The sequence below is a fragment of the Eptatretus burgeri genome, chromosome 9 (assembly GCF_056783735.1).
Source record: "Eptatretus burgeri isolate ZD-2024b chromosome 9, Ebu_testis_v1, whole genome shotgun sequence".
NCBI classification, from domain to species: Eukaryota; Metazoa; Chordata; class Myxini; order Myxiniformes; family Myxinidae; genus Eptatretus; species Eptatretus burgeri.
The window spans coordinates 75524624-75538361 of record NC_140969.1 but is presented as its reverse complement, the minus strand read 5'-3'; the positions used below and the strand labels follow the sequence as shown (position 1 = coordinate 75538361).

At 43.1% G+C, this 13738-nt stretch overlaps 1 protein-coding gene across 4 annotated transcripts in view; it reads right to left on the bottom strand.

Moving 5' to 3' along the window:
* LOC147020377 (dynein axonemal heavy chain 12-like) overlaps nt 1-13738 on the bottom strand; it is an 89729-nt gene that overhangs the window by 66364 nt on the left and 9627 nt on the right. For 3 of the 4 annotated variants that reach the window (XM_085895690.1, XM_085895693.1, XM_085895692.1), the window contains exons 3-6: nt 10970-11019; nt 10572-10706; nt 7864-8022; nt 5088-5336 (exon numbers count right to left, since the gene is read on the bottom strand). In XM_085895690.1, the coding sequence (XP_085751816.1) occupies nt 5088-5336; nt 7864-8022; nt 10572-10706; nt 10970-11019 (593 nt within the window). The remainder of the gene's footprint in view (nt 1-5087; nt 5337-7863; nt 8023-10571; nt 10707-10969; nt 11020-13738) is intronic. The other variant, XM_085895691.1, reaches the window with a different exon arrangement.

The following is a 13738-nucleotide window of genomic DNA, read 5'->3' as shown; positions in this document are numbered from 1 at the left end:
CACAGTGAGGTCAAATATTCGATTTTTGATGGTTTGGTACAGATAACTCGAGAACGGAAGAAGCTACCAATGTCAAATTCCACCATGTGATTCAGGAGGGCGATGGCTAGTGCTGCTTAGATTTTGGTCAAAATCGGTCAAATGTCAAGGTCAGAGTGAGGTCAAACATTCGATTTTTGATGGGTTGGTACAGAATCATGGTAGAAACTTCTGGTTTGCGTCACTACCTTCTCCAGAGACAGCTTTTATTAGACAAAGTCAGAGGTCAAGTTGACGATTTCGTAAGTACCAGTCTATGACTGCTTGTTTTTTGTATTTGGCTGTCACCGATGTGTTTGGGTGTGTGGCGGTGAAGAAGAAGAAGACAACTAATTGGTCGAGCTGTGTCTTCCACCCATTGGCTCACTGCTTGCTGACTCCATGTACAATTGGAATCTCCCTAAATAAATAATACGTTCACGGTTTTCGTGCTGCGCTAAGCCAAAGCCATCTGCTTCAGTAAGAGTGTATAGTACAATCCTAATCCCAATCCCAATCGCAATCACCACGCATGGCCATCCCTTGAAGATGTTTGGTTCAAAAATAACGTTGTATAACTCTGTAAAGGATCAATTTGATTTGAGAGATGGAACTTTACAATGCTCATGCTTCCTGGCTCAGCTCACGCCTTCTATCCGTCCACCGGTTTTTACACAATCATTCATTATTGACTGTGACTGGTCATTTGATATCATTTTTCACATCGTGTGACATCGCTTCAAGGGGAACCCCAATGCTCAGACCACCTCAACGCTAATCTATCCTTCATGTCTTTTTTCCGATTTATAAAGTGGATAATTTTGCGATTAAAAGTCTAAATATTCTTCTTCTTTGCCGTGACGTCACAATCGGAAGTCGACCGCCATATTCGTATTGTAATTATGGTTACATTGCGGCACGATTTAACTCAACGGGCGAATAATTTTCCATTTTCCACAGATGTGCCCATAATCGAGACATCCTTGGCGGTTGTGTAGTACTGTGATGTCATCTGCCATGATTGAGAGGGGATGCCAGGCCGTGTCTGTGCTGCTGTGTCGTGTCGTGTCGATATCTCAAATAGTTTTCGACGGATTCGGATGAAACTTGGTGGACGGGTTGGGTGTGTGACAAGGAAGAATTGCTTCGATTTTGGTGAAGATCTGAATCTGGATCTGGATATGAGAGTTATTTAATATTTAAAGTGATTCTTCACCATTGAGAGATAGGGCCAAAAACGATATCGTCCTGAATAACATGATATTTCAAAAATGTATTGGGCCCGCTATGTTGTCATGGATCAGGCATTATATGGCGGAGGTATGCACTGTAATAATGCCCTTCAGGTTTAAAAATGTATTGGGCCCGATAAGTTTTCGTGGGTCAGGCATTGCATGGTGGAGGTATGCGCTCTACCGAGTGCCCTTCTGGTTTAAAATATTTTTTTTGTTTTCAGAAAATAATTCTAATCTGCACCCAATCACATGATGACTTCATCAGAACATAATCATTCGCTGAATTGTCATCACCAACTGCAATAGGGTTGGTGTGTTGGGATATGGTTTATGGTATGGACATGATGACCCAAATCCCTCTCGCCTGTCTCTCAGTTTGCTGATATTCGCTTGTGTGCAATTATGCTAAATGTGAGCTGACTGTGTGCAAGAATAATGAAGAACTGGTGTTGTAGCTTGTAAAGGTTGGTGTTGTAAATTGTGTTCCGATGAAGGGTTAACACCAGAAATATCAGCTTCTCCTAGTTTCCCACGGCGGTGAGCTTACTCAAATCAATTTCCTGTACACTCAAATTTTACATTCGCAGCACATTAATGTTTAAAAACTTTTATAACTGTGAATGAATTGGAAAGGAATCCAGAAAAGTGGCTCTTGATATAAAAGCGTTACGGCAGAGTTGAATTGCTCTTTTGTCTAGGAACATCCCAAAAGTGCAGTTCCATCCGGTCCGGAAAAAGTGTAGGACGTGTAAGGTTTTGCAAACCATTTATTTTAAGAAAGGTCCTCATAAGTAAAGTTGTGAAGATACTCATTGTGATTACACAAATTAAAATATCATCGTTGACATGATGTCCCAGTATAATATTGTTACGGTTCTCGGAAGCGTATGCATACAAGACATACATTTGTCCCGAAGTTAGTTATGCCATTAAGTATATGTACAGATAGAACCCCTCCTTGTGTATAGTGGGAAAGCAAAAGGGAGTGCGTTGCGATGTTTTTTAGTTAGATTAATAAATATTTATATCCCCTCCATCACGATCCACTGTCCACCTGCGTCTCCGGAGCCTCGTTGTTTCGAGGCAGAATCTTCATGTCCGCAGTTCCTTTTCGGCTTCCCCAAACGTTCCAATTCAATCTTCGTTGTACCACCATCCACCTTCCTCAAACACGCGTGGAGTGGGCGGGCTTTCCCGGCCTGGCTGAAATCTCGCCCAGATAGGGCGGACCCCATGAAGACCCTGTCCAATCAGGGCGGGCGGTGATGTCAGCTTTGCCAAGGCCCCTCTCCGAATTTGGGGATCTATAAATTACGACACCATCCTCAGGGTAGAGTGCGATAGTTCGGTGGGTTCGTTGGCAGGTTGCAAAGAAAGAAGGAAGGTCGTTGGTTGAGTTTGTCCCTTAGTTGTTGGTTGAAGAAGGAAGGTCATGATCACCGAGTGCCTGCCCACATCTTGCCTCGGCGGCCCGTCTGTTGTGGTGGTCCGAGTACACCCGATCTTGACTGGGTCTCTCGTTGGGTCCTGTCTGCTGCCCCGTTCTACCTTGGATTCCGCACTCTCCACCTGGGCTCCTTCGCAGACACGGTCTCCACACGTGCGGTTGTGGGTCGAACTGCACGACCTTTGTCGGGTGCCACACCACGGAGCGTCACTTCCCTCAGAATGTTCAGGTACCAATAGAACTGCGACCTCAGCTACCCCCCCCCCCCCCCGGCTGCAAAAGTCCTTTGCCATTCAACTGGGTTTATTTTGTCTGAGTGTGTGGCACCTGCCCTTTAAGTAGAATTGTATAAGTTTTTGATCATTGTAATTCTTGCCTGTATTATTCTCATGACAAGTCTGCTCTGTGTCCTCTCTTGTAAGTTGCTGTAAAATTGTCGCACTACATCTCTCTTCTGTCCCCTGCATAACACACCAATAAACCTGTTCCTGTACCACAGAATTTCCTCGCTTAGTGTAAATAAATTATTGCAGAAATGTTCCCAGTTCGTTTTTGTCTTTTCCTTCATTGGTCCAGAATGGTTCGGATCTAAGTTTAGCCGGGTCTTTATCCCCGATAATCCGTTCATTCTAGCTGGTACGTTCTTGGCAGTTCCGCTCAGCTGCATCCGATCCGGAGTTGGGAGTTGGTAGTTGGAACTATATTGTAGTTGGTAAAGTGATCCGGTTCGGGCAAGGTGTATCGAGGGCGTGGTTTCCTGGTAGATGACACCACGTGGTTAATTAGGTAACTTGGTTCGACATAAGAAGACCCTACGCTACGTGGTTGAGGTATTGGAGTCCACGGTCGGTTAAGCGACCCGCTGCGTCACGGAATTATCCATGAGCGACGGCCTACAATTCGGGAGTCTGGTGGGAGACGACATAACTTCCCCCACCTAGTGGTCGTTCTCGCCACCGGACCCTGGCCGGTAACAATATTACAGTCAAGAATTGTATTTTCTTCTTTGTGAGGTTGTGCTGGCCTTTCTAATCAGCAACTTTCCATCAACTCGATCATTTGCCACTTGTTCTGCAAATAAATAAAGATCTCCAGACTCAATCCACCATCTTTGAGGTATTGATTGAAACAAAATCCATCAGGAATTTATAATGCTCTCTTGTACCACGTCTACCATCTATGACTGTGGCATGACACCAGTCTTGCCTGGCTGCACCTTCTTGTCATTGGCAATCCATTGTAGTTTGTATCCATGCAAGTTGGAAACAAGGTTTAGAACAAGAACTTTGTTTGCTAACATATTTTTCACAGTTGATTGGATGACTGATTCTTATTTATGGCTGCGCTTGCATTTGGCGTAGCCTCCTTACATTATGTGCAGAGCCATAATAATAACTTTGTGCAAGTATGTTTGACCATAGAAGGTAGTAAAGCATGCTCAATATGACATTGAAAGTAATCTTTCCTTTTTGAGCAGATTTTCAATGATAAAATTATGACTATCAGCAACACTTTCAGATTTGAACCGCGGTGACAATTCGATGGCAGGTGTGCACAAATGCACATTTTGCACCGAAAGAAATTCAGAAGGATGATCATGTGTTCCCAATAAAATGAGGATGCAAGGCGTTCGTTGATATCCAACATGAGATGTACCATACTCTTCAGAGAGCATTGGGGCTCCTGAAGCAGTTTCTTGGCATGGATAATGGTGGGTGTTTTAGCATTACCTTCCCAGCAGTCAATCAGTTAGTCAGTCAGGGTCGGGATTTGTAATTTGGCCAGGATGCCGGCAATTGCACGTGAACACTTCATGAATGAAACTATGGGATATTTGACGTCCACCAACTAATGCTGGCAGATGGCATGCCCAGTTGAATGTCCATCCAAAGGAAGGTGGACACTGATGAAGAACCATGACTGTGAAACACCTGAATGACACTTTATTGCTGTTGGAGATATAAACCCAGGTTAGACAACTCAGTGGGGAGTGTGCTTATCTTGAGGCTATCCTGCCAGCCCAATATAAATCATGTGCCCCCCCCCCCCACACACACACACACACACACACACACACACACACACACACACACACACACACACACACACACACACACACACACACACACACACACATATATATATATATATATATATATATATATATATATATATATATATATATATATATATATATATATATATATATATATATATATATATATATATATTGGTTAATGTTGTGATGGACTAACCACTTTATGACCACCTTATGACTGCTTACTTAAAGAACTGGGAGAATAATAACAAGGTGATTGAGTGTCTATCATGCAGTGACAAAGTGTATGTGTCATTGTGGGATACATTGCAGTCATATGAAACCAAACCTTTTCTCAGAAGCAACTCCATCACATCAGCTTTCCCATACTGTGCTGCCACGGCAAGTGGAGTAAAACCATAGCTTGTCCGTCTTTCTTTGTCGGCTCTGACCGTGAGCAGATACTCTGCTAACTCTGTCCTGCCAAGCTTGGCAGCCTCGTGGAGTGCTGTCCATTGGTGGTGGCGGCATGGTTTGTCCACCTCTGCTCCCTTTGCGAGCAGGAGACGTAATATTGATCGTGATCCCTGCTTCACAGCTGCACACATCTCACCATATTTGCCAAGACATTTCAGGACCTTAATGAGAAAAAAAAATCAGAATAAGCGATATTAATAACTAGAACTGTGAGCAGTGCTGTTAACTTCCGAGCAGTCCCGATTTGCGACCCACAGGGGAGCCCCGCATTCGTACGTTTTCTGCGGAAATGGACCCCAAATTAAAAACTTAATAAAACATTTGATTGCTCCCAATTTTGGGGCAGTCGAGTCTTAGACAGCAATAGCGACTGCTAAAAATGGTGATGTCGAATAATAATTTTTTTTAAGTTAACGTTCCAAGCCTTAGAAGAGATCCGCATTAGCCGGCTTCAATGGGGACAACCATTTCAGCTCAAAAAATACAAAAAAATGAAGCATCCATCAGCAATTTACACATCACAGAAAAGCCTAGCTCATGGGGGTATTGAATGATACTAAATTTGATAAAAGTCAAACTTTGAAACCATTTTACCTCAAACTGTGGCTGGACATGCTGCTCCAGCGCATGCTCCCATACCTGACCTCACCTAACCTGACCTGACCTGCGGTCGGGCTCATGTGACCATTTTTAATATGTGACCAGCTTCCAGGGTTTTTAAGAGCAGAAGCTTCAAACTCTGCCTCGGCATGCTTAAGCTGTCTGCTAAATATCACGGCTGCCAAAAGTTTAGTAGTTCTGGAGAAGAATATTGTTGTTTTATGTTTGGAACAAAATCCAACATGGCCGCCAATACAGGACAAAAAAAATATATCCATTCGGATCAAGTTCCAAGGTTTGCTGTAAACATGCACAGATTGACATCGCCAGCTGTAACTGTTTTTATTTTCAAAAGTGATTTCACAAAGATTGGCGGAACTAGAATAACAATCCCAACACTAATAACAATATAGGCGTTTGGCCTGTCGGCATGGAAGCGTAACAATCATCAAAGGCTTCCGAGACTCAGCACATTCCGACAAATATGCATCAGCAATTAGTTACCTTTTCCGATTCAAAGCTGAACTAATTTTCACGGGATCAAAAGTACAATTTATTTGCAAGTCTTTTTTTATCCAAAAGACAAGTCATGGTGCTTGTTGTTTCCACCAACGGTGAACTACGGACCTGAACATATATTTTCCCAGAAAAACGTCCCGTAAAAAAATTATTGAAAACATCAATGAATGTTTATTAAAATTGAGCCATAATATAGAATACATTCAGAATAAGGACCAACATGATCAATTGTAGTGAATAGTTGCAGTCAGTGTAAGACTTCCCCATTTGGAGAGATTACTTGTTACAGTGCTGCAGGTTCCAAGTAACAAATGGAAAAGCAGACTTGGGACATCTTGATTCACATATTGATTCACAATATGGCAGGTTATAACATTTTGCGATACGTCGGCTCGTACCTTATCGCATGGAAAGTCAACTTTCATCCAAATCGGTCTGTTGTTCTTCCTTCAATAGCAGCTCTGATTTGTCTGAATAACCAATAACTTTACAGATATCTGCTTCCACGAATATAACACTTAAATTGTTTTCCTCTCCATGATGGGAGGTCTACAATGATGACAGTTTTTCTTCTCCTCGTCGTCCTCCTCCTCCTCCTTCTCCCATGGCTACGGGTGTGGCTGTGCTGCTGAAGTAGTTCCCCTTGTATGATAGAGTAGGAATTATGGAATTTGTTCATGGTGCTGGCGACAACTCACCTACTCTTCACGAAGGACAATGTGAGACCATTAGCGTCCACCAACTAATGCCGGCAGATGGCATGCCCAATTTAGTATGTCCATCCACGGGATGGCACACATTGCCCTTCCAGTGAAACACCAGTATGACAGCTTATAGCTGTGATAAGATTCAATCACAGGCTATAGACAGCTCAGTGGTAAGTTTGTCTACCTCGAGGCCATCCTGCCAGCCTCATGGCAGTCCATCCTGCACATTACCTAGCTAGTCTCGATAAATAATTCCCATGGTACTCATAAATTCCTCTTACCTTTTGCATAAAGCAACAATTATCAAGCTTAAGCCATGTGTGGATTTTAAACCCAGATTGGGAATGAACATTGATTGGTGCATTACAGCATTGTGAAGAACCAGACATAGTCAGAAGAGTGTTGAATTAGTAGTCATCAACCGATTACATATACAGAGGGAGGAGGTGGGATGCCAAAGGAGGGGGTGGGATGCCAAGGGAGGAAGGGAAGAGTAATGCACCAGGAGTACAGAAGGTTTTTTTCAGAGGGGGAGGTAAAATGCTGCCTGCATTAGAAGGCTTTCTAGTTTCTAGTTCAGGAAAATTTTCACAATTTTTTTGTTAACCTTCAAAGGGGGCATCAGAAAATATATTTGAAGGGTTTTACAATTAGAGTATCGGTTTAAATTATACATTATAGATTTAGGGCTGTATTACTTAATGCAATAAATCGTAATGCAATAATTATTAGACCCCTTTCCGTGTCCTTTTGACATTGGAATTGACAATACATATTTGTTATTATAGTCCAGTGATTTAGAGATCCGATGGACATTCTTACCAGCATATAGTGGGGTTTCATCATTGTTGGCATGAACATTTGGATCGAAGTCGAGATCCAACAATGCTTGCACGTGCGTCATGTTTCCAGCTTGCACTGCCAAGAACAGTGCCGTCTCTCCTTTCAACGTCCTCTCCATCCAGTGTACACGGCTGGTAGCTGTACAAAATCCAAAAAATCAGCACATTGTTCCAAATCTTATGGAATCCTTTTTCTGCTAATAATAACAATAAACGGGATGACAATGCTGATTCGTTTATTTGAAATTAATCACGGTTTAATTATGTCAAAAAATTAATTGACCCCCCCTTTCACCCTTATAGGTCCAATTGTTACCAAAGTACTAACCCTGAGGTACAAGTCTTTGTGATCACTCCCTATCCCCCTTACATATACATATCATATACATAGGCATTCTGGAGGGTAGGCAGGATGATTCATCAATGTGTGTGCCATCCCTCGGATGGACGTTAATCTGGGCATCTCGTCTGCCAGCATTCATTGATGGACATGAAAGATCCCCACGGTGTCCTTCACAAAGAGTCGGCGAGCTATCACTGGCACCATGAACAAATTTAAAATTCCGACCCTAACCTTCAGGGGGCGTTGGTTGCATCAGTGGCACAGCTGCACCCCCCTCGGCCAATGATGCTACCCAGCAGCCATCCATGCACCACATATGTAAGAAGAAAAAGAAGTCATCCTGAAATCGGCAACCTCAAACCCCTCCATCATAGCCAATGGAACAGATTATTGGATTTGATTATAAACTCTTTTGCTACATGCCTGGTGTTGGCTTAATGGTTAGGATGGTGGGCTTTGGATCCTCGGGTCCTGAGTTCAAATCCCACTCTGATGTTAAATTAATACCAGGTGGGGTTAACTCGGCCTCTCATCCTTCCGAGGTCGGCAAAATGAGTGCCAGCATGCTGGTATACTGTGTCGGAGTGGCGACCCGTCCAGGATTGTGCCCAATAGCCAAGGAGACTACTGAAGCATCACCAACGTTCTGCACAGAGTATGGTCCTAATCTCATCTCCTCTTCTGCTGCCAAATGCTACAAGCCTAAGCCTTGCTCATAAAATCAGACGGAGGTCGACAGGAAAACGAGTTCAGTGCAAGGTCTCAATTTATGCCCCACTCAAACACCCCCCCCCCCATCATGAATCATACGCCGAATCATGTTAGGATGACAGGACGTTTATTAACATTAACATGACTATATATTTACCTTAGGAATTCCATTATTTTCTTGCATGATTCCCTCCCTCATTATTTCTGAGTGTCCCCATATCTACCCTTGCATGAGTTTTACCATCAGTATCAACCACCAAGACAGCCTCCCACCTATACCGATTCTCTTTATGGTAATGTGAGTCGGGATTATTAGCCCCCATTGGACTTAGTCCAAAACGGGGCTTATGGATTTGGTCTCGATTTTCGTGTCCATGCGTGCGTGCGTCTCCAACCACATCTCAGACGTGTACAGACCAATTTTATTTATACTTGACACAAAGGCAACGTACGATAGTGTACATATGCACTTCATTTTGTTTCGCGATGCAATCAAAGATGGCCGACTGGTGTCCATTTCAGTTGTAAAAACAACAGATGTTGAACACGTCCTCAACCATTTGTCAGACATGCATTTACTGATGCTGTTTAAACTTGGCACACAGATAAGGAATGATGGCTTACATCGGCACGTCTCTTTTTTTTTGACATCAGATCCAAGATGGCCGACTGGTGGACATTTTGTTACTTAAACATGTCCCCAACCATTTCCTGAATATGCATGGTCTGATTTTGTTCAAATTTGGCACAAGCACAACACATGATGGCACATATCTGCCCCTCACTATTTTGCAATCTGATCAAAGAAGGCAGACTGATAGACTGACGGCCATTTTAGTTGTAAACAAACCCAGTATTTAACTCGTCCTCAACCATTTCTCTGGCATGCATTTACCGATATTGTTCAAACTGGCACACCTACAATGAATGATGGTTTACATATGCACATCATTTTAGTTTTAGATCAGATCCAAGATGGCCGACTGGCCACCATTTTGTTACTTAAACATGTCTCCAACCATTTCTCAGACATGCATGGTCCGATTTTGTTCAAACTTGGCACAAGCGCAGTACATGATGGCATACACGTGCACCTCCATTTATTTCGTGATCTGATCAAAAGATGGCTTACTGGTAGACTGGCGGCCATTTTAGTTGTAAAAAAACGCAGTGTTGAACACATCCTGAAACATTTCTCGGACATGTAGTTACCGATCTTGTTCGAGCTTGGCACACAGATAATGAATGATGGTTTATATATGCATGTTGTTGTTTTTCACATAAGATCCAAGATGGCCGAGAGGCGGCCATTTTGTTACATAAATGTGTCCCCAACCATTTATTGGACATGTATGTTCCAATTTTGTTCAAACTTGGCAAATCTCACATGTCGCAGATGTTCTTCTTTGTCACATGATCCACTCAAGTCGGTTGTGCATACACATAAATCTTGTAAATATGGGGTAGCCCTTAAGCTTTGTCGAGCAAAATTACTAAAACCACAGGGGCTATGAAATTTTATGTCTCTTTCTCATTGTTTCAAATAAAGATAGATTTACAATTTCAACCTGGAGTTTTCGGATTTGTGAGCAGGAGCTTAGCTTTCACAACTAGCTGTCTCAATAATCACTGACCTTGAAGCACAGAGTGTAGGATCTGTAGGTTGGGACCAGCTGCTGCCCTGTGAACCAGATTCCAGCCAGCCACATCTGGCCCTCCTGGCAGGCAGCCCCTTGAATGGAGCAGCATCTTCAGGTGTTCCAGTTGTCCTGCACAAGTACAGTGGTAAAGCTTATACCCTGCCATGTTTCTCATAGTGTGAAAGCTTTGCTGATGCAGAAGCTTATCTTGTTGAGACATGAAACCTCAATGTCGGGAAGCAAAGGTTGTTCAATGTGATTAAATTATTTACAGTTCAGGCGATTATTGTGATTATCAAAATTTTATACTTTTGTAGAACTGTATACATCATCACACTGTGTAAGAATGCATTGTTTATTTGATAAATATTTGAAAAATGCCTGATAATTACCTTTTTCAATTGCTTCAACAAATGCGTAAAACTCATCCTTTTCAACATTCCTGTAAAACAAGTTTTAAGAACAACAATACTGTTGGTGAATTATGTTGGACTGAGATTTGATTGTGAAATTTGGCTGTTTGTTGCATCATTCATTGAGTCGCGGCTGTGCAGCTGATGCAATGCCCCTGCTTGTTTGAGCTGGAAAAGGCTGCGGGCGATAACCCACCTCCTCTTTATGAAAGATGCTGTGAGATGTTTACCTTACACTAACTAATGATAGCAGAGGGGGCAACCAGTTTTAACATCAATCCGATAGATGGCACAAACATTGATGAATTGCCCTGTATGAGAACCATCAGATCACCCACAACATTTTGTCCTGTGATTACATTTCATATCCCACCAAGGTTCGACATTTCGGAGTGCCCTGAAAATTTAAGTACGAGTGTCTCAAGTTTGGTCTGATGCTGAGAATATTGTGGCCACTGATATTGCATGGCTTATTGCAAAAGGATATGTGGAGAGGATGGAAGTTCTGGTTTGTGGGTTTGTGATGAGATGGTTGAGAGTACCACAATGTTTGACAAATATTGCTTTTTCTGGACAGGGTGGGAAGCTTCTGTTTCTTTTGACTGCTTTGATGAAGGAGTTCAAGGTGGCGAAGATGCAACGATGTGAGGTCCCGAAGGCTTTGCCCCAATCCTGTCACCTGGTTAGCTGCCCTTCAAAGTCAGCTGCACAGGAGGTACTCCCACGGAGTTGGTTTTCAGTTTTCTTTGCGTTGTAAGTGTGTTTTGTGGAGTGAAGGGTTTTACGGTGGCTGGAGTGAAAATCCTGCCACCAACCTCCTAAAAAAGAAAAAAGTAACCCAACTGCAGAAGGACGTCCACAGACACAGTTGGGCACTAGAAATTGTTGGCCATTGGCTCACAAGGAGCTTCTCCGCCCTTTGACAGGTTTTGCTTTTAATCCACACACCATCCTCACCAGAAAACCTGGTGGAGGAGATGGTTTAGTCACCAACAACCCGACCATGAAACGGTTTAGTACAGGTTTACACGGTACCTGTAGCAAGCCACAGATCTAATCTGGCTTGACCTGACAATGTGTGCCCAGCAGCCTCAGGACCGGGCGTTCAGGAGGGACCCAAGTGCTTCTCCTTGTGGCAAGCCTCACACCCCAGATCCACGACATTATCTTTGTGACGTTTTAAGACCTCTATTTGTATTTTCAAAAAAGACCATCTTTCAGTGAGGTGGCTAATTTTTAATGGCCATTAAAATTCAGGAAACAGAAGATTGACCAGGTTATCTGAATGACAGTGCATGCATGTGAAAGCCTAAAAAAACCAAATGATCTTTCTTGCACACCATTACCTTTTGCACGTTGATTATATGCAAGTGATGGAATGAAAACAAGATGTTATTTTTCTCCATGGTTTTCCTGTGTCAAGGTTCATGGAAAAGCTCGAATGACATTTGGTTTGGTCATGACTGCCTCGTTGAGAGCACAAAAGACTTTGAACGTCAGGGAACAGGAGCATTGAATGTTGAAGGCCACTGATGACATGCATTATGTTCTTAATTATGGCCATCTCACAGACGCCAATTTTACAATAACCCTTTCACAACAGACACAGGCATGACATTGTGGTGGAAAATTTTAAAATGGCATTTGGGCTAAAATAAACATGTGGTGGTGCTGTGAAGCGCTTAATTAAGGCTTTAATCTCCGAAATGATGTGCATGTTACGTGCAGTGTGCCATACATCATCACACAGAGATGAGTGACACCATTATGCATAGAATGGATGGGGTACTTACAGGCAGAGTCTCAGAAATTGATTGTTGGTTCATTTTGCTCATTGTGGGTTTTGCGAATGTAACCAACCCCATTTATGCCAAAATATGCTCTTTTATGATATTCTGCAGCATATCTTATCATATGCTGCTTATCTCAACAGGCTCCTCCTTATCAGATCTCCACTGTGCAGCATCTTGTATCACTTTCCAGTAATATGGTTATCTGACGTCCCTACTGGAATGTCTTGCGTGTATTTTGTACTTGCACTTGTACCTATGTCCTTGTGCTTACTCTAACCATTGTTTGTGACGCATATTATTTATTATTATTATTATTATTATTATTATTATTATTATTTGGGAGGGGGTGGGTATGGGGTATAGTGGGGGAGGTAGGGCAAATATACTTTGTGTCGTGGTGATATAATAGTCCCCCCTGTCTGCAGTGAGGGTCAGTAAATCACTCCCACTGTGGCACGTGTACAGGCGAAAATTATGTCTGCTTTCCCCTCCCCTCACAGGGGGGGGGGTTGGGTTTTATGCCCATGAAGCCATCTTGGGTACCACTAACACCTACACATTTAAACTTTTTTGCTTCGGAGAGAGCAGTCGTTCAGCCATCGGGTCCTGCTTGGCTTGAGGCCTTCGGAAGCTTTTTGCTTCGGCTGGCTCAGTGAGCTTCGGCTGCTGCTTTGTTTTGGAAGGAACTTGAGCCGGTTGTTCGGCTCGAGCTGCGAGTGGAGGCTTCTTCCTCTCTTCCTCTTCTTCCTCTTCTTCCTCTTCTTCCTCTTCTTCTCTTCTTCCTCTTCTTCCTCTTCTTCCTGGTTCGTGGAGCTTTTTGTTCTCCATTTTGTTTCCCGGCTTGGTGCGACGCGTCGGCCTCTTCTTGGAGTTGGATCCTCGGGGAAGCGACGATCGACAGGAAGTATCGGCGCCTCATCTCACCGGCACGTGTTGAGAAGCGGGGGAGGATTCG